General features: G+C 45.0%; 1 protein-coding gene and 1 pseudogene across 1 annotated transcript in view; one reads left to right on the top strand and one right to left on the bottom strand.

The window, feature by feature from the left end:
• Positions 1-541: 541 nt before the first annotated feature.
• On the bottom strand, positions 542-12,614 carry LOC101032217 (nucleotide triphosphate diphosphatase NUDT15 pseudogene; annotated as a pseudogene).
• A 1,328-nt stretch (positions 12,615-13,942) lies between these two features.
• Positions 13,943-20,270, top strand: part of PSMD11 (proteasome 26S subunit, non-ATPase 11) — a 45,348-nt gene continuing 39,020 nt past the window's right edge. Inside the window, exons 1-2 of the mRNA XM_003933020.4 lie at positions 13,943-14,087; positions 16,431-16,532. Coding sequence (XP_003933069.1) covers positions 13,997-14,087; positions 16,431-16,532 — 193 coding nt within the window. The 5' untranslated portion in view covers positions 13,943-13,996. The remainder of the gene's footprint in view (positions 14,088-16,430; positions 16,533-20,270) is intronic.

Below are 20,270 nucleotides of genomic sequence, written 5' to 3'. Positions count from 1 at the left end.
TCAATTGGAAACTTGGGAAATACACCCTAATGGCCTGTCCTATTCCCTGTAAGTTGCAAAGACTGTCATAATATATTACCCCCCACCCAATTTTTTTAAATAAAAGAAGTAAATCAACAAACTTGGTAAATTTTGCAATAGGCATACTGTGTTTGAATCTAAACTACAATATTTGAATTTGGATTTCTATTTGAACAGAACACTAAGGCAAATTCAACAGCATCCTATTCCATGCAAGCTAGTAATGACAAACTGCACAGTAAATGTCACAGATAAACATGGAAAGCAGATTACCCATAAATAATATCATTATTTATCATATATTCTGTGTCTGAAATACAATTCAATTACATATTTCAAAAAAATGTTCTCAAGTACTGGCTGGAAGGGTGGTGGGTACATCAAGAGACTGGAAATAAACTGGTGATCACAAGAACTTTTATAAATCAAATGGAGTTGTTCCGAAATGTAGATATTTTTCATTCTCTAACCCGATCTTATTTTTGACTTTTAAAGAAAATCAAGAAATCTTCTCAGCTCCCTAGAGATGATTTCCTTTGCATCCTACCAGGTGGTTCAGATCTTCTTTAAATGGATCATAGCCTTGTTCTTTCAAAGAACACAGGGCCCAGAAAAGCTGGTCTAGTGGAGGAAATTCTTCCCAGGGAACCCACTCCCAACTTTCATTTTTTTCAGGCTCTACATTCTTTGGTTCTGAATCATGAGTCACGTCCACTTCTCCTTTCATTAATATAGTAACATAATGGTAATTTTCCTTCCCAATGAAAGAAGTTACAACTGAGGCAAAGCGAGCATTTTTCAGGTGAAAAGCTTCTTCCCACGTTTCCCTTCGAGCACATTCTTCCCAGCTTTCACGTAACTCCAGATGACCCCCAAGGAGCTGGAAACTACTGGCTCTGAAAGACCCTTTCCTCTTCCCCAGGAGGACGAAACGTGAATACTTGCAGCTGGTCACCACGACTCCGACTCCAGACTGCCACCCCTGCGGCTCCGTGCTGAGTGTCACAGTCCGTGGGAGGACCAAAAAATACGTTTTAATTTGATTAACACTAAAGTTTAGTGAATGTACCGGGCACAATGGCTCACGCCTGTAATCCCAGCACTTTGGGAGGCCAAGGCTGGCGGATCACGAGGTCAGGAGTTGGAGACCAACCTGACTAGCATGGTGAAACCCGGTCTCTACTAAATACAAAAATTAGCCAGCTGTGGTGGCACACGCCTGTAATCCCAGCTACTCAGGAGGCTGAGGCAGGAGAATCGCTTGAACTTGGGAGGCAGAGTTTGCATTGAGCCAAGATTGCGCCATTGCACTCCAGGCTGTGCAACAGAGTGAGACTTAGTCTCAAACAAACAAACAAACAAAAATTAGGCGTGGCGGTGTGCACTTGTAGTAACAGCTGATCAGGAGACTGAAACCAGAGAATCGCTTGAACCCAGGAGGCAGAGGTTGCAGTGAGCCGAGATTGCACCATTGCACTCCAGCCTGGACAACAGAGCGAGGCTCTGTCTGGAAAACAAAACAAAACAAAACGAAGCAAGTTTAGCAGATGGATTAAGTAGCAGATTAGAAAGAGTTGATAATATAATCCAGTAAACAACCAAATGAATTTAGGAAAATTTCTTGTAATGTAGTATGCAGAGACAAGGAGATAGAAAACATGAAAGATATGGAAAAGAGAAGCAGATAGTCTTACACAGTCCAACAGAAATATAGTATGAGATACATACATACATATATAATTTAAAATTTTCTAGTTCCAACCTAACAGAAAGTAAAAAGAAACACATGAAATTAATCCAAAATATTATTTCATCATGTGATATAAAAATCATGAATAGGCCGGGCGCGGTGGCTCAAGCCTGTAATCCCAGCACTTCGGGAGGCCGAGGCGGGTGGATCACGAGGTCAAGAGATCGAGACCATCCTGGTCAACATGGTGAAACCCCGTCTATACTAAAAATACAAAAAATTAGCTGGGCATGGTGGCGCGTGCCTATAATCCCAGCTACTCAGGAGGCTGAGGCAGGAGAATTGCCTGAACCCAGGAGGCGGAGGTTGCGGTGAGCCGAGATTGTGCCATTGCACTCCAGCCTGGGTAACAAGAGTGAAACTCCGTCTCAAAAAAAAAAAAAAAAAAAAATCATGAATAAATATTTTATATTCTTTTTTCCTATTGTCTTTGAAACCCAGTGTGTATTTTGCACTTACATCACACGCAGCTCACTTTGGACTAGCTAGTACTTGACAGCCATGTGTGGCCAGTGACTGTTGTCCTGGAGAATGCAGATCTAACTTATATGTAAAAAGATTTCCAAGAGGAGCCGGGCGTGGTGGCTCAAACCTGTAATCCCAGCACTTTGGGAGGCTGAGGCGGGTGGATCACAAGGTCAAGAGATCGAGACCATCCTGGTCAACATGGTGAAACCCCGTCTCTACTAAAAATACAAAAAATTAGCTGGGCGTGGTGGCACGTGCCTGTAATCCCAGCTACTCAGGAGGCTGAGGCAGGATAATTGCTTGAACCCAGGAGGCGGAGGTTGCGGTGAGCCGAGATCGCGCCATTGCACTCCAGCCTGGGTAACAAGAGTGAAAACTCTGTGTCAAAAAAAAAAAAAAAAAAAAAAAAAAAGATTTCCAAGAGGAAAGGGAGATGAAGAAGGCAATGCTTGAAGAGATAATGGTGGATAATTTTCCAGGATTACTGGGAGGCAGGAATCTTGAGATTCGGGAAAGCTGGTGAGTCCTGATCAGGATGTAAATATTTTTGTAGGGAAGCGTATAAAAGCTGAAAACAGAAAATGTGTTAAAGCTAACCAAGGGGAAAGATAGATTACCTACAATGGAACTTCAATTAGACTTAAGACAGTCACCTTTAATATCTTTAAAATGTTGACTGAAAAGTTACAATGTAAGAATTTTACACCTACTTGAACTATCAATAAAGAGTGAAAGTAAAAACAAAGACAAGGTTATCACAACAGACTTTCACTAAAAGAGAACTGTAACACAATTCAAATACGATAAGGTGACTGGAAGTCTGTGAATGTGGCAGTGTGTGAGAGAAGGGTTCCCCAAAAGAGATACAAATATAATGTATATTTTCCTTGTTTTTTAGTATTTTTCCCCCTCTCTAGAGCTTGAATGGCAATCAATGTGTAGAGTTATGGGGTCAGCACTAGTGCAACCTTAACTCCTTGTCATAAGTGTTAGAGAAGCAGGAGCCTAGGAGAGCCAGAGTAAGGCCATTTTAAAATAAATTCCATGTTTGTTTTTTTTTTTTTTTTTGAGGTAGAGTCTTGCTCTGTTGCCCAGGCTGGAGTGCAGTGGTGTGATCTCAGCTAACTGCAACCTCCTCCTCCTGGATTCAAGATATTTTCTTGCCTCAGCCTTCTGAGCAGCTGGTATTACAGGCGCCTGCCACCACGCCTAGCTAATTTTTGTCCTTTTAGTAGAGACAGCGTTTCGCCATGTTGGCCAGGCTGGTCTCAAACTCCTGACCTCAGATGATCTGCCCACCTTGGCCTCCCAAAGTGCTGGTATTACAGGCATGATCCACCGCACCCAGCTAATTAACTCTATCTTGTATTTATTTATTTATTTATTTATTTATTTATTTATTTATTTTGAGATGGAGTCTTGCTTTGTTGCCCAGGCTAGAGTGCAGTGGCATGATCTCGGCTCACTGCAACCTCCACCTCCCAGGTTCAAGCAATTGTCCTGCCTCAGCCTCCCAAGTAGCTGAGATTATAGGTGCCTGCCACCACGCCTGGCTGATTTTTGTATTTTTACAAAATTTAGTAAAGACGGGGTTGGTTTCACTATCTTGGCCAGGATAGTCTCAATCTCCTGACCTTGTGAGCCGTGCGGCTCGGCCTCCCAAAGTGCTGGGATTACACGCATGAGCCTCTGTGCCCTGCCAACTTCATCTTAAAACTAGCAAGGCACATTCCTTGCTAGGGATGACCCAAGATCATAAGATCTTTATAGTTGAGGAAAGAGCCTAAAGATTACCTGCAAGGACAGACTTACACAAAAACAGAAAGTCCAGATGTCCCAATACCCATAACAAGATTTGCTTTCAAGATAATTATGCTTTTTTCAAGTTACTTATGCTTTGATGTACCCACACAGTAGAATGTCAAGGAGGGGTTTCTTTAAATCAATACCATAATAAATTTGGTCATGCTGTCTGCCCATCTGCACATAGGCACAGCTTAGTTTAGTCTTTGTATAGACAAGATCCTTATACAAGAAAAACTTAAAGACTGCGTTCCTTCACTTGCTTTCTGAGAACGCTCTATTCTCTAATGAGGTAGTTTTCAATAAACTATCTCTTCTCACTGCACTCTGATTCTCCTTGAATTCTTCTTGTGTGAGACCCAAGAACCTTCTCTTGGGTCTGCACCAAGACTCCTTTTTCCAGTAACAGTAGGGTAGGAGAGAGAAGAGAAGGAGGAGCATGTGTTCTTTTATTAGCAGGATAGTACATCACAGTATTCCTCTATTTGCCCAACTTTGGGATACAAAATGTTTAGAAAGCTCAGTGAACAATTAAACGTTATATAGAAAAAATAAATTGTTTTGGAATATAGGGTAGCATAGGGAAGATAAGGATTAGTAGCATGTTTGGGGTTATATTAGGACAAGAAAAAGCATGACAGGGTAAGGAGGGAGGCAAGACTGAGGATGAGGAAGCCTAAAATGGGAAATAGAATTGACAATTGATCACCACTCTATTACTATAAAAATTACCTATTAAAGGCTGAGCACAATGGCTCATGCCTGTAATCCCAGCACTTCGGGAGGCTGAGGCAGGTGAATCACCTGAGGTTGGGAGTTGGAGACCATCCTGATCAACATGGAGAAACCCCGTCTCTACTAAAAATACAAAAATAGCCGGGTGTGGTGGTGGGCATACGTAATCCCAGCTACTTGGGAGGCTGAGGCAGGAAAATCACTTAAACCTGGGAGGTGGAGGTTGTGGTGAGCCGAAATTGTGCCATTCCACATCAGCTCGGGCAACAAGAATGAAACTCCATCTCCAAAAAAAGAAAGAAAGAAAAAAAGATGGGAAATAGAACTGACAATTGATCACCACTCTATTACTATGAAAATTACTTATTAAAGATTCATTTAGTCCTCCAACTGGGTTCCCTGAGGAAGGGGAGGAGGGGGTGCTAATCAGCTAATTTAATTAGCAACTTAATTACAATTTTAATAACTGCCATTGATTGAATACTTATACATGTCAATCATAGCACTGAAATGTTCTAGTGTCTTTAAAAATTTAAACTTCAAAGCTGGGCATGGTGATGTTTACCTGTAGTTCCAGCTACTTGGGAGACTAGGGCAGGAGGATGGCTTGAATCCAGGAGTTTGAGTCTTGCCTTGGCAACACAGCAAGACCCTGTGTCTTAAAAAAAAAAAAAAAATTATATGTCAACAAATCTGTGAAGTAAATTTTTATTTTTATTTTTATTTTTTTTGAGACGGAGTTTCACTCTTGTTACCCAGGCTAGAGTGCAATGGTGTGATCTCGGCTCGCCGCAACCTCCGCCTCCTGGGTTCAGGCAATTCTCCTGCCTCAGCCTCCTGAGTAGCTGGGACTACAGGGACGCGCCACCATGCCCAGCTAATTTTTTGCACTTTTAGTAGAGACGGGGTTTCACCATGTTGACCAGGATGGTCTCGATCTCTCGACCTCGTGATCCACCCGCCTCGGCCTCCCAAAGTGCTGGGATTACAGGCTTGAGCCACCGCACCCGGCAATTTTTTGTATTTTTAGTAGAGACGGGGTTTCACCATGTTGACCAGGATGGTCTCGATCTCTTGACCTCGTGATCCACGCGCCTCGGCCTCCCAAAGTGCTGGGATTACAGGCGTGAGCCACCGCGCCCGGATCTTGTGAAGTAAATTTTTAAAATTGTGGCAAAATGTCAATAACATCAAATTTACCATTTTAGCCATTTAAAATTATACAGTTCTGGTCAGGTTTGGTAGCTCATGTAATCCAAGCATTTTGGGAGGCTGAGGCGGGCAGATCACTTGAGGTCAGGAGTTCATGACCAGCCTGGCCAACATGGTGAAACCATTTCTCTACTAAAAATACAAAAATTGCCAGGCGCGGTGGCTCAAGCCTGTAATCCCAGCACTTTGGGAGGCCGAGGCGGGTGGATCACGAGGTCGAGAGATCGAGACCATCCTGGTCAACATGGTGAAATCCCGTCTCTACTAAAAATACAAAAAAATCAGCTGGGCATGGTGGCACGTGCCTGTAATCCCAGCTACTCAGGAGGCTGAGGCAGGAGAATTGCCTGAACCCAGGAGGCGGAGGTTGCGGTGAGCCGAGATCGCACCATTGCACTCCGGCCTGGGTAACAAGAGCGAAACTCCGTCTTAAAAAAAAAAAAAAATACAAAAATTAACGGAGTGTGGTGGCACATGCCTCAGTAGTCCCAGCTACTCAGGAGACTGAGGCAGGAGAATCACTTGTACCCAGGTGGCAAAGGTTGTAGTGAGCCAAGATCTTACCACTGCACTCCAGCCTGGGTGACAGAGTGAGACTGTCTCAAAACAACAACAACAAAAAAAGAAACAAACACAAAAACCAGTTCTGTGGCATTTAAAACATTTACAATGTTGTACAAATCAAGTGAAGTAGATTTTTAAAATAGTTTTACTGATGATCAAACTTTGTATCAGACAGTTTAAGTCAGGCGTCCCCAAACTTTTTACACAGGGGGCCAGTTCACTGTCCCTCAGACCACTGGAGGGCTGCCACATACTATGCTCCTCTCACTGACCACCAATGAAAGAGGTACCCCTTCCTGAAGTGCGGCGGGGGGTGCCGGATAAATGGCCTCAGGGCATGCGGCCCGCGGGCCCGTAGTTTGGAGACGCCTGGTTTAAGTAATTTGACTGTTTGTTGGCAGCAGAGTGAAGATTGAGCTCCTTCTTTGTCTGACTTCAAATTCTGTGCTCATTTTCTTTTTTTTTTTTTGAGACGAAATTTTGCTCTTGTTGCCCAGGCTGGAGTGCAATGCTGCCATCTCGGCCCACCGCAACCTCTGCCTCCAGGGTTCAAGCGATTCTCCTGCTTCAGCCTCCCAAGTAGCCGAGATTACAGGAACCCACAACGATGCTTGGCTAATTTTGTATTTTTAGTAGAGACGGGGTTTTCTCCGTGATGGTCAGGCTGGTCTCAAATTCCCGACCTCAGGTAATCTGCCTGCCTTGGCCTCCCAAAGTGCTGTGATTACAGGTGTGAACCACAGCACCTGGCCTCTATGCTCATTTTCTATAGCATAGACCTGCAACTTTTTGGACGGAGATGAGATTTAAACAAGTGAAATAGGCTGGGCACAGAGGTCCATGCCTGTCATTCCAGAATTTTGGGAGGTCGAGGTGGGGGGATCCTTTGAGGCTAGGAGTTTGAGACCAGCCTGGGCAACATGGCAAGATCTTCTCTGTTAAAAAAAAAAAGAGCCAAGCATAGTGGTACATGCCTGTAGTCCCAGCTACTCAGGAGGCTGAGGCAGGAGGATCACTTGAGCCCAGTAGTTCAAGGCTGCAGTGAGCTCTGATCATGCCACTGCTCTCCAGCCTAGGCCACAGAGCATGACTCTGTCTCTAAAAACTTTTTTTTTTTTTTTTTTTTTTTGAGACGGAGTTTCGCTCTTGTTACCCAGGCTGGAGTGCAATGGCGCGATCTCGGCTCACCGCAACCTCTGCCTCCTGGGTTCAGGCAATTCTCCTGCCTCAGCCTCCTGAGTAGCTGGGATTACAGGCACACGCCACCATGCCCAGCTAATTTTTGTATTTTTAGTAGAGACGGGGTTTCACCATGTTGACCAGGATGGTCTCGATCTCTCGACCTCGTGATCCACCTGCCTCGGCCTCCCAAAGTGCTGGGATTACAGGCTTGAGCCACCACGCCCGGCCTGACCAGAACTGTATAATTTTAAATGGCTAAAATGGTAAATTTGATGTTATTTACATTTTGCCACAATTTTAAAAATTTACTTCACAAGATCCGGGCGCGGTGGCTCACGCCTGTAATCCCAGCACTTTGGGAGGCCGAGGCGGGTGGATCACGAGGTCGAGAGATCGAGACCATCCTGGTCAACATGGTGAAACCCCGTCTCTACTAAAAATACAAAAAATTGCCGGGCACGGTGGCTCAAACCTGTAATCCCAGCACTTTGGGAGGCCGAGGTGGGTGGATCACGAGGTCGAGAGATCGAGACCATCCTGGTCAACATGGTGAAACCCCGTCTCTACTAAAAATACTAAAAATTAGCTGGGCATGGTGGCACGTGCCTGTAATCCCAGCTACTCAGGAGGCTGAGGCAGGAGAATTGCCTGAACCCAGGAGGCGGAGGTTGCGGTGAGCCGAGATCGCACCATTGCACTCCAGCCTGGGCAACAAGAGCGAAACTCCGTCTCAAAAAAAAAACACAAAACTTTTTGTTTGTTTGTTTGTTTGAGATGGAGTCTTGTTCTGTCACCCAGGCTGGAGTGACACCATCTTGGCTCGCTGCACCCTCTGCCTCCTGGGTTCAACTGATTTTCCTGCCTTAGCCTCTGGAGTAGCTGGGGTCACAGGCGCCTGCCATCATGACCAGCTAATTTTTTAATTTTTAGTAGAGGTGGGGTTTTGCCATGTTGGCCAGGCTGGTCTTGAACTCCTTACCTCAGGTGATCTGCCCACCTTGGCCTCCCAAAGTGCTGGGATTATAGGCATGAGCCACTATGCCCAGCCTGTCTCTAAACAACTTAAAAATAAAAATAAATTGCCGGGCACGGTGGCTCAAGCCTGTAATCCCAGCACTTTGGGAGGCTGAGGCGGGTGGATCACGAGGTCAAGAGATCGAGACCATCCTGGTCAACATGGTAAAACCCCGTCTCTACTAAAAATACAAAAAATTGGGCTGGGTGCGGTGGCTCACGCCTGTAATCCCAGCACTTTGGGAGGCTGAGGCGGGTGGATCACGAGGTCAAGAGATTGAGATCATCCTGGTCAACATGGTGAAACCCCGTCTCTACTAAAAATATAAAAAATTAGCTGGGCATGGTGGCGCATGCCTGTAATCCCAGCTACTCAGGAGGCTGAGGCAGGAAAATTGCCTGAACCCAGGAGGCGGAGGTTGCAGTGAGCCGAGATCGCGCCATTGCACTCTAGCCTGGGTAACAAGAGTGAAACTCCGTCTCAAAAAAAAAATAAAATAAAAAAATAAAATAAATTAGCTGGGCGTGGTGGCGCGTGCCTGTAATCCCAGCTGCTCTGGGTGCTGAGGCAAGAGAATTGCCTGAACCCAGGAGGCGGAGGTTGCGGTGAGCCGAATTGCGCCATTGCACTCCAGCCTGGGTAACAAGAGTGAAACTCCGTCTCAAAAATAAATAAATAAATAAATAAATAAATAAATAAATAAATAAATAAATAAAAAAAATTTATAAATTAAAATTAAATGAAAATTAAAAACATTTAAAATTGATTTAATAAAATCACAGACTGTCTTAAGTGCTAGGAAGGAAATAGAGTGATGTGACGGTTACTGGACTGAAGACATAAGGGGTTACTTATTGGGATACAGAAGACCTCTTTGTGGAAATGACCTTTGGGCTGAAACTTTTGAGAGGGAAATATAAAGGCTTTGAAGTGAGAAGGAATATGGCATGTCTGAGACAAAAAAAAAAAAAAAAAAAAAAGGTGTAAGGGGCAAAGTGATTTAGAAGAGAATTTCACTGAGTGACTTTCATTTTGGTAATACTTATATTAGGGAGATTGTTAAGCTATGGATGCAATCAATGACAGGTGACTACTGAGCAGCAGTTTGCGATCCCTGGAATATCGAGTCTCAGTGCTATGTAATGAAGATGACTTTTCAAAGTGCTGGCATTACAGGCGGTCAGCTGGATTTTATTTTCCCTGCTCTATAGATGAGAAAACCAAAGATCAGACAAATTAAGAAACATGTTAAAGTTATCAGCTACTAAGTGGCTAGCCTACTCAAAGGCAGATTTTGGATTTTTCTTCCTTTCCCCTGGAGACTCTGTGGGCAAATTTCCTAAATCTGTTTTTTTTTTTTTTTTTTTTGAGGCGAAGTCCCGCTCCATCACCCAGGCTGGAGTGCAGTGGCGTAATCTTGGCTCACTGCAACCTCTGCCTCCTAGGTTCAAGCACTTCTTCTGTCTCAGCCTCCTGGGTAGCTAGGATTACAGGATTATTTTGTACTTTTAGTAGAGATGGCATTTCATCATGTTGGCCAGGTGGGTCTCAAACTCCTGACCTCAGGTAATCCGCTCACCTGGGCCTTTGAACGTGCTGAGATTAAAGGCATGAGCCACTGCACCCAACCCCTAAATCTTTTATGCCATTTATAGTAATTGAAAGTCTAGTCTAGTTTAAATAAAAACTTATAATTTCTGATCTAACTTAAAGCTTCTCCCCTAAGTCTCAGGCAGTTGAAAATTTGTGTTTGGTTTATAGTTTCACTTTTTTCATTCTCCATCCTCTCACTCTGCTGTTTCTGGGTCTCCTTCAGGTAGAGGAAGTTTTGGTGATAGCAGAGAAGTAGGTGGAATTAAAAGAAGTCAAGGTCTCTTCTCTTCACGACTGTTGACATCAGAGGCAGAGACCTAGGTGCTGGTTCTTTCTTGTTGGGAGCATTTACATGTTCTTGTGTTCTTTGGAGGATCTACCTGTGGACCTCAAGACTCCCATCAGTGACTGCCTCCTGATGTCCACACTTCCAGCCTCTTATTACTGGGTCTCCTCACACTAGCATATGGCCCTACTGAATAGGTCTCTTTAAGAAGGTCCCGGATGGTCTACCTTTTCAGTGGTCTTAAGGACCACTTGGTCCTTAAGAACCTTGCCATGTCGGCCGGGCGCGGTGGCTCAAGCCTGTAATCCCAGCACTTTGGGAGGCCAAGGTGGGTGGATCACGAGGTCAAGAGATCCAGACCATCCTGGTCAACATGGTGAAACCCATCTCTACTAAAATACAAAAAAAATTAGCTGGGCATGGTGGCGTGTGCCTGTAATCCCAGCTACTCAGGAGGCTGAGGCAGGAGAATTGCTTGAACCCAGGAGGCGGAGGTTGCGGTGAGCCGAGATCGCCCCATTGCACTCCAGCCTGGGTAACAAGAGCGAAACTCCGTCTCAAAAAAAAAAAAAAAAAAAAAAAAAAAAAAAAAAGAATAATAACGTTGCCATGTCAAACACAGGGAGTGGAAGCTACCCATTGCTGCCCTCTCTCCTTGTCTTGTTGTAGAGTATGCCAGCCAGCTTTCCTAATTCAGAATTCTGTAGGCTAGAAGTGGGTGATCATCTTCATGAATGTGCACAAATGCCAAACTCCTCAAGAGACACGTCTAGTTCACCTCAAAACTTTCCCCATGGTGATCACACAGGGATGGGCTCATGTTTCCACAGTCAGCAAGAGTTACTAGCTTGGGAGAAAGATCTGGCAGACACTCTTAGTCTTTTACAGCAAGGGTCCACAACCCTGGGCTGTGGGTGGCTACCAGTCAGTGGTCTGTTTAGGAACCAGGCCCCACAGCAGGAGGCGAGCAGCTGGGGAGACAGCATTACCGCCTGAGCTCCACCACTTGTCGGATTACCTGAAGCATTAGATTCTCATAGGAGGCAAACCCTGTTGTGAACTGAGCGTGCCAGGGATCTAGATAGTGTGCTCCTTGTGAAAATCTAATGCCCGATGATCTGAGGTGGAAGTTTTATCCCCAAACCATCCCTTTTCCCCACATCCGTGGAAAAACTGTCTCCCACAAAACTGGTCCCTGGTGCCAAAAAGATTTGTGTCCACTGTTTTTATAGTACCCCCTCTTTGTAGTGAGGCTAGCACTCTATCCTCTCCTATGATTTCTTCTTCTTTTTTTTTTTTTGTGAGATGGAGTCTTGCACTGTCGCCCAGGCTGTAGTGCAGTGGTGCGATCTCAGCTCATTGGAATCTCCACCTCCTGGATTCAAGCAATTCTCCTGACTCAGCCTTTGGAGTAGCTGGGACTACAGGCGTGTGCCACCATGCCCAGCTAATTTTTATGTATTTTTAGTAGAGACAGGGTTTCACTATGTTGCCAGGATGGTCTTGATCTCCTGACCTAGTGATCCACCCACCTCAGCCTCCCAAAATGCTGGGATTACAGGCGTAAGCCACCATGCCCAGCTTCCTATGATTTCTTCTAAAGCCTCCTATCTCAGCCTCCCAAGCAGCTGAGACTACAAGATGCACCACCACCATCCCCGGGTACTTTTTGTATTTTTAGTAGAATCAGGGGTCTCTCCGTGTTGCCCAGGCTGGTGTCGAACTCCTGGGCTCAAGTGATCTGCCCACCTTGGCCTCCCGAAGTTCTGGGGTTACAGGCGTGAGCCACCTCACCTTGCCAGAAGACATTTCATCCAACTCTCCATCAAAGTCATAAGTCCTGTTTACAACAACTTGAGATGTCATCTACTTTTCATGTGAACACACCCAGGTATTACGAAGGCATTCCCTAACCGGCAGCTCTCAGTTCTCTCAATCACGATTTGAGCTTCATCAAATAACTCAAATTCCCTGTTTCCTCCCATATTAGAGGGGAGTAAATATCTTCTTCACAGAACATTTTTGGGAGAATAAAAGTAGATGAATATTAACGGCCTAATCCATTTACAGAGGAAAGTGTGCAATGTTAGTCCCCTTTATGGGTCCTTTTATTTTTTTGAGACGGAGTTTCGCTCTTTTTGCCCAGGCTGAAGTGCAATGGCATGATCTCGGCTCACTGCAACCTTCACCTCCTGGGTTCAAGCGATTCTCCTGCCTCAGCCTCTCAAGTAGCTGGGATTACAGGCATGTGACACCACGCTTGGTTAATTTTATATTTTTAGTAGAGATGGGGTTTCTCCATTGGTCAGGCTGGTCTCGAACTCCCGACCTCAAGTGATCCTCCCGCCTCCGCCTTCCAAAGTGCTGGGATTACAGGCGTAAGCCACCGAGCCCAGCCTACGGGTCCCTTTATGGGACAGGACTTTCCAGTTTCGGATTGTCATCACCTAGAGAAAGGTTTTCCTTATATTGAATTGTCTTTGTACCCTTTTGGCACCTTCCTTAAGTTTAACCCTAAGAGGTCTCATAGAATGTCACTTTTCAGTCCACACGACATCTTCACTGATATCTCTGACTTTAGTTGAAGGGACTGAAGATATTGGGAAGAAAAATTAAATTTTTCTTCTTTTTGTTTTTTGAGCTGGGGTGCTGAGTGTCTTCTGTGGATTCCCAAGAGGTGTTTGCGGCGTGAATGGAGCACAGGTGATGTTTCACTTCATCACGTCCAGCGCTGTCCCAAGGTGAAACGCGCGCGTGGGAAGGCCGGTTTTCTCTGGCCCTGGCGGGTCTGCCCTCCTGCCCGGCTAGCGTGCTGTGGGAGTCAAGCCTGGAAAGCGTGTGTGCGGCGCACAGGCTCCAGACACTGGAAAGCTTTCTTTTTTTTTTTTTTGGAACGCTTTCGAATGGTGGCATTCTTTGTCTGCCACATGGCGAGCACTTTATAAGGTCACGTATCGCCCTGAATGAATGGTTAAATCGTGGAAGCATAAAAAAAAAAGCCACACAGCTGTGACTGAACACCTATCCCGCTCCTCAAGAACCCCTCTCAGGGGTGCGCGAGAGGGGCCAGAATCAAGAAGCCTCTTTTGGGGTGGGCGGGGACCGACCTTGGGCTCCCCCTGCGGGGCACCGCCTCTTTTCCTCTCCGCCCGCCCGCTAGGCGGCGCTATGGAGCTTGCAGCCCACCTGCGAGGCACTCCCGCCCTCCCCACCCCTCAGCCCGCGCCCGGCGGAGAGACTACAACTCCCGGGGTTCTCTGGAAACGGAGCCGCGGGAGCTACGGGCGGAGGGACGCGAGGGCGGGCTTTCCGGGTGTGTGTTTCCGGCGTCGGCGGCCGTGGCCGGGGACGGTGTGAGAGCGGTAAGATGGCGGCGGCGGCGGTGGTGGAGTTCCAGAGAGCCCAGTCTCTCCTCAGCACCGACCGGGAGGCCTCCATCGACATCCTCCACTCCATCGGTAAAGGTCGCCCCGCCGCCTCCCCGGCCCTGCCGGCCCAGCTCGGCTTCTGTCGGTCGGTGGCAGCGGAGAGGGGCTGGGCTAGTCGGCTGTGGTGCTGCTGACTCACTGTGTGTGTGAGGGGGGCCGGGCCGGGGGCGCAGGCCGCTCGGATCTCCCCGGAGCCCCCCGGGTCCCACTCTTGTGGGAGGCCTTGAAGCAGCCCCCGGGTTCCCTTGCCGGCTGCTGACTCACGAGGGGCTCAGCGTGGGGTGGGAGAATGGGCCGAGCTGGGCCCCCACCCGTCCCTAGCCTCGTCCCCGGCTCTGGCCCGCACGAGCTGGTCTGGGACCCGGAGCAGTGCCGGACTGCGAGGTTGTCATGGGCTGGTCCGAGAGTCTCTAATTGAAAGGCCTTGGCGAAACCAGCTCAGGACGGGCATTTCCCGCCGTTGTAATCAGCACAGCCTGCTCCGGGTGGGAGCGCGAGCGCTCGCTCTTGTCTAGGAGTTTCCTTCCACGGGACGCGGGGAGCTGCTACCTCTCCCCGCCCAGCCCCACGGCGGAAAGCTCCACTAGAGGAGGGTCTCTTTCAGAATGTGAGAAATGCAGGGGTGACACACACCTCAGATTGGCACTTGGTTTGTGGAGGTGGCGGAGACGCTCATCTGCGCTGTGTAGAGTGTAAGAGTGAGGTGTTGGAGCGGGACCGCCCGGCTACAGGAGGTGACTAATCTTTTCAGAGTCCTTGTTGAGGGATTGGAAGTGAGTTAAGGGAGTTGGTTGTCAGCCGCGGAGTTCAGGGAATGCTTTGCGACGGGTCGGCTGTATGTTGCCGGAAAAATTAAAGAAATGTTTCTTAACACTGTATGATGGTCTACACCTGCACACAACAGGAAAACTGAAGTGGGAATCCCAGCCGGTCGCTTCCGGCAGCTTTCTATTGGGATTCAAGTGTGAACAGAAATTTGGGATGACAGAGGAAGACTTTAATGTTCACTCAGAAAGGATTCAGTTAGGGCATGGACTAGCTCTTCACCGCATGTGATGGGATCTTTTTAGTGTAGCTTGAGAAGATTTGAATTGGCTCAACAAGTAGTATGAGAATGCACCTGTATGTTGGACTTGCAAGATATTGGCATGTGACTTATTTAGTGTGTTGAATTTTGGTGTTCCAGACCTGCACGGAGAAAGGACAATGACAAGATCCTGATACTTTGTCACTGGGGATACTAGAGAAGGAGAGGAGGTGGTTCAGACGTATCTTTGAATGAATTATATTAGTAAAAGGTGTTTCATTTTAAAAGTTCTGATCTTGACTTAGGTCCGTTACTTTTACGGAACCGGAGTCATCTCAATCACCGTTCCCTATGTATTTTATTCTGGGTACGCTTAGAACTTATGTGAGGAGCATGAATTTTAATTTTCTGTGCCTAGTGCCTAGTTTTTTGGCTTTCATAAAGTAGAAATTGTGTTAAACATTACAAATTTCCTGCTTGCCCATTATACTGGGGGAGAGTTCCCTGAAAACTTCACTGTTAGAGCAAGCTTGAGGCTTGATGGTTGATGACCTTACTTTTACTGGACTCCATCATGGAGTATCAGAATCTTGGTTTTTGTCAAGTCATGATGCTTTATAAGAGTAGTAGTAACTAGTGATGATCACTACAAACTTGGAGAGACTATTCCATGTTTGAATGTTAAAATAGTTATTAAACTGTTGAAAATAGGACAGATAGCACAAAGTTCTTTTCACAGACCTCAGTGCATTAAAAAACAGCAGTCTCTCCTAAGTGTAGCTATGCAGGATCACACTGGGACTTTGATAGAGTTGTTTTTCTTGAATGGCTTTATAGAACTGCTTATCCCTAACACACCCATCAGTTGAGGTTTTTCACAGACCTAAAGTTTATTGAAAGACTTTTGACTTACAGTCATTTGATTTTAGTTAGTGGCATAAACGACAGGCATGTTTAATTTCTTCACATAACATAGTGACTAGCATGGATCGTGGCACCATAAGTACGAAGGATTTGTTTTGTTTTAATTTTGCTTTAACCACAACAGAAACTCAGTGTATGTAGATAAGCAAAATTCTAGTGGATAGAATGAAGAGGCACATTTAAAATCAAAAGAGAAGAATCCTTTTTCTTTTTTTTTTTTTTTTTTTTTAATGATTTACATGGAGCATGTCCTTTTTTGTTCCCCCTGGTTTAGAGGTTGTTTTTTTTTTTTTTTTTTTTAACTTTCTAGAATTTGTCTTTTGGTAAATATGAGTTTGTAATGGGTCTTATGAAGGTGAAATTTCCTTCAGTCTTCATTTTTTGGTCAGAATTTTAAGAGAGTTTGCTTTTTTCTCTCCCAGTGAAGCGTGACATTCAGGAAAACGATGAGGAGGCAGTGCAAGTCAAAGAGCAGAGCATCCTGGAGCTGGGATCTCTCCTGGCGAAGACCGGACAAGCTGCAGGTAAGTGCTACACATGGATTGTACCTCAAATGCCAAATGAAATTCCTGTCTTCTACTGGAGTAAAGAATTATAGGGCTCCATCCACAAACTGAATTCGGCTTTATTGTCTTGGCAACTTTTTTTTAGCAGGAAATTAAGTGGTCTTTAAACTCAGTTCTTTCATGGCAATTTTGTTTTGCAAATGAGGGACAGTCTTATTTTTGTTGGGATCTGGTGATCTTTGATTTGTTTCTGGTTTTTGAATTCTCACTGTATTCCCTTACATAGAGGCAGCAGCAGTCTTCAATAATCTCACTGAGCAACTCTGATGTATTTAAGGTAGATAGCGTCTTAAGCACCTGATTTAAAAATGACCAGGGAGTTTGTATCCAAGTGACTCACTGTTTTTTTTTTTCTTGGGCTAATTAAGAATGAGAATGAGTAAGACATTAAATGTAGCCTTCCCAAGACTTCTCCAGTCGTACCTAGGACTTTGGGGGCGTCATTGCTCAAACATTCTAATTATAATTGAACCATTGACTGATTAGATTTGACATAATAGTCTGATGATGGGTGTGTCGTTGGAATGAGAAGAGAATCCTTTTGACCAGGAAGCACCTTTCATTGGTAAAGTGATAATAGTATTTAAAGAGGAATCTGTTTAAACTTAAAATGGGTAATTTTTGTCAAGTTTAAAATGAATTTAGAACACATTTGATTAGAATGAATTAAGCTCTGGTAAGTGACCTCATTAATTATTTTCCCTAAAATTATGTTGTTCAAGAGAATGATGGGGGTTAGCTAGCATAGCTTCTTGAACTTGTGAACTAAATATTTTTTTTTTTCAATTAAAGAGAACTGATTTATTGATTACTAAGCTCAGTCTACAGAATCGAATAAAGATGTATGAAATTGTGAGGATGTGTTTACGTGGGCCTTATATCTTACCGAAAACATCATTAAATAGCTATTAGAAGAACCGTATGTAATGGTTTTTGAGTGCTATGAACTAGTTACTCTTTTTTTAGTTGTTTAAAAAAATGTTTTTTGAGACGGAGTTTCGCTCTTATTGCCCAAGCTGCAGTGCAGATTGTGTGATCTTGGCTCCCTGCAACCTGTGCCTCCCAGATTCAAGTGATTCTTCTACCTTAGCCTCCCTAGTAGCTAGGATTGCAGACACGTGCCACTATGCCCGGCTAATTTTTTTTTTTTAGCAGAGGCGAGGTTTCACCGTGTTGGTCAGGCTGGTCTCGAACTCCTGACCGCAGGTGATCTACCTGCCTCAGCCTCCCAAAATTATGAGATTACAGGTGTGAACCATTGCACCTGGCCAATTAGTTACTCTTTTAAACACATACATGGTTTAACTTGATTGAATCCTCAAAACAACCTGAAGTAGGTACTGTTATCTGTTTTACACATGAGGATACTGAGCACAGAAAAGTTAAATAATCTACCCAAGCTCGTTCAACTAATAACTGGTAGACTTAGGATTTGAACCCATGTAGTCCTACTTCAGAGCTCATATAGCCACATGATGTCATGGCTATTGTTTTCCTTTAATTGTCTACTTACAAATGATCACTGGTAGGTGGTATCTTTTCATCTTAGGCTAAATTCCCTCCTATTTAACATACATATGGATTCCATTGTCTGTCAGTTAATTTGAGCTTAGGGGGTTCCAAAACAGTTTTGACAGTTACTCCATGCAAAATATAATTAATAATTTTTCTGAATTATAAAGCCAACTGAAGTGATGTGAAGGTTTTTTTTGTTGTTAGCCAGGTGTTGTGGCTCATGCCTAAATCCCAGCACTTTGGCAGGCTGAGGCAGGAGGATCCCCTGAGCCCAGGAATTTGCGACCAGCTCTGGCAACATAGTGAGACCCTGTCTCTACAAAAAATAGAAAACTTAGCTGGGTGTGGTGTTATTTGCCTGTAGTCCCCAGCTACTCTGGAGGCTGAGCAGGGAGGATTGCTTGGGCCAAGGAGGTTGAGGCTATAGTGAGCTCTAATCACACTACTGTGCTCCAGCCTGGGTGACAGAGCAAGACCCTATCTCAAAAAAAATATTTTTTTGTTGCAATATCCAGATTTCTACTTTCCTCCCGTGGCATGAATTAAGAACAAGTACATGGTATATAGTCAACACTTCAGTAATTTTCATCCGAAATGTTACTGTTTTGCTTGAAATTCCTATTTTTTTAAGGTAATCTCCCCTTATTTCTTGCCCTTCCTGCCTTATGACCCAATACCTGAGAAGTTTAGAAGTGTACTGCTAAACCTGTTAGAATTTAATAGATGAATTATAAGAACTAACTTTCTTTCTTTCTTTTTTTTTTTTTTTAAAGATGGGGTTTCACCATGATGGCCAGGCTGGTTTTGAACTCCTGACCTCAGGCGATCCACCCACCTCAGCCTCCCAAAGTGTTAGGATTACAGGCGTGAGCCACCGCGCCCGGCAAGAACTTTGAAAAACATTTTTTTTTTTTTTTTGAGACGGAGTTTTGCTCTTGTTACCCAGGCTGGAGTGCAATGGCGCGATCCCAGCTCACCGCAACCTCCGCCTCCTGGGTTCAGGCAATTCTCCTGCCTCAGCCTCCTGAGTAGCTGGGATTACAGGCACATGCCACCACGCCCAGCTAGTTTTTTGTATTTTTAGTAGAGACGGGGTTTCACCATGTTGACCAGGCTGGTCTCGATCTCTCGACCTCGTGATCCACCCTCCTCGGCCTCCCAAAGTGCTGGGATTACAGGCTTGAGCCACCGCGCCCGGCCTGAAAAACATTTTTATGTTACTTATTGTTTTCTAAGAAAGTTTGGCCGGGCGCGGTGGCTCAAGCCTGTAATCCCAGCACTTTGGGAGGCCGAGGCGGGTGGATCACGAGGTCAAAAGATCGAGACCATCCTGATCAACATGGTGAAACCCCGTCTCTACTAAAAATACAAAAAACTAGCTGGGTGTGGTGGCGCGTGCCTGTAATCCCAGCTACTCAGGAGGCTGAGGCAGGAGAATTGCCTGAACCCAGGAGGCGGAGGTTGCGGTGAGCCGAGATCGCGCCATTGCACTCCAGCCTGGGTAATGAGCAAAACTCCGTCTCAAAAAAAAAAAAAAAGAAAGTTTGATGAGTATAGGTATACACAATGGGAACTCTAAGGAATTCTTGGGGCCTACATATATTTATCTGCCTTTGCTATTAGTGATAGAGAGGTTTGTATTGTTTGCTCCCTGAGAACAGAAAATATATCTGTTCCATTAATCTTCAGTTTTGTTTTTTATGCATTTAATATATGCATAGCATTGCGCTAAGTATTCTACTCAAAAATTTAAGATAGGATCCCTGGCCAACAACAGTCACTTGGGGATTACTTTATAAAACAATGTCTGATGTATAATTGTGGTTGCAAGTAGTGTTGAGCATCATCAGACATGATGCTTAGGCTCAGGATTTGCATATTTCATAGCCTAAAACTTTTACACTTGATCTTAGCCAAAAGGCCGAGAAGCGATGCCTAAAACTTTTAAAAGGAATCTGTTGAGTTCTGTGAGGTTCGTTCGTTCTTTCTTTCTTTTTCTTTCTTTCTCTTTCTTTCTTTCTTTCTTCCTTCCTTCCTTTCTTCCTTCCTTCCTTCCTTTCTTCCTTTCCTTTCTTTCTTTCTTTTCTTTCTTTTTTTTTTTTTTTGGAGACAGAGTCTTCAGAGTCTTGCCCTGTTGCCCAGGCTGGAGTGCAGTGGTGGCAATCTGGGCTCAACCTCTCA

The sequence above is a fragment of the Saimiri boliviensis genome, chromosome 17 (genome assembly GCF_048565385.1).
Source record: "Saimiri boliviensis isolate mSaiBol1 chromosome 17, mSaiBol1.pri, whole genome shotgun sequence".
NCBI classification, from domain to species: domain Eukaryota; kingdom Metazoa; phylum Chordata; class Mammalia; order Primates; family Cebidae; genus Saimiri; species Saimiri boliviensis.
The sequence above is the reverse complement of the archived record's forward strand: the minus strand, read 5'-3'. Positions and strand labels throughout refer to the sequence as shown.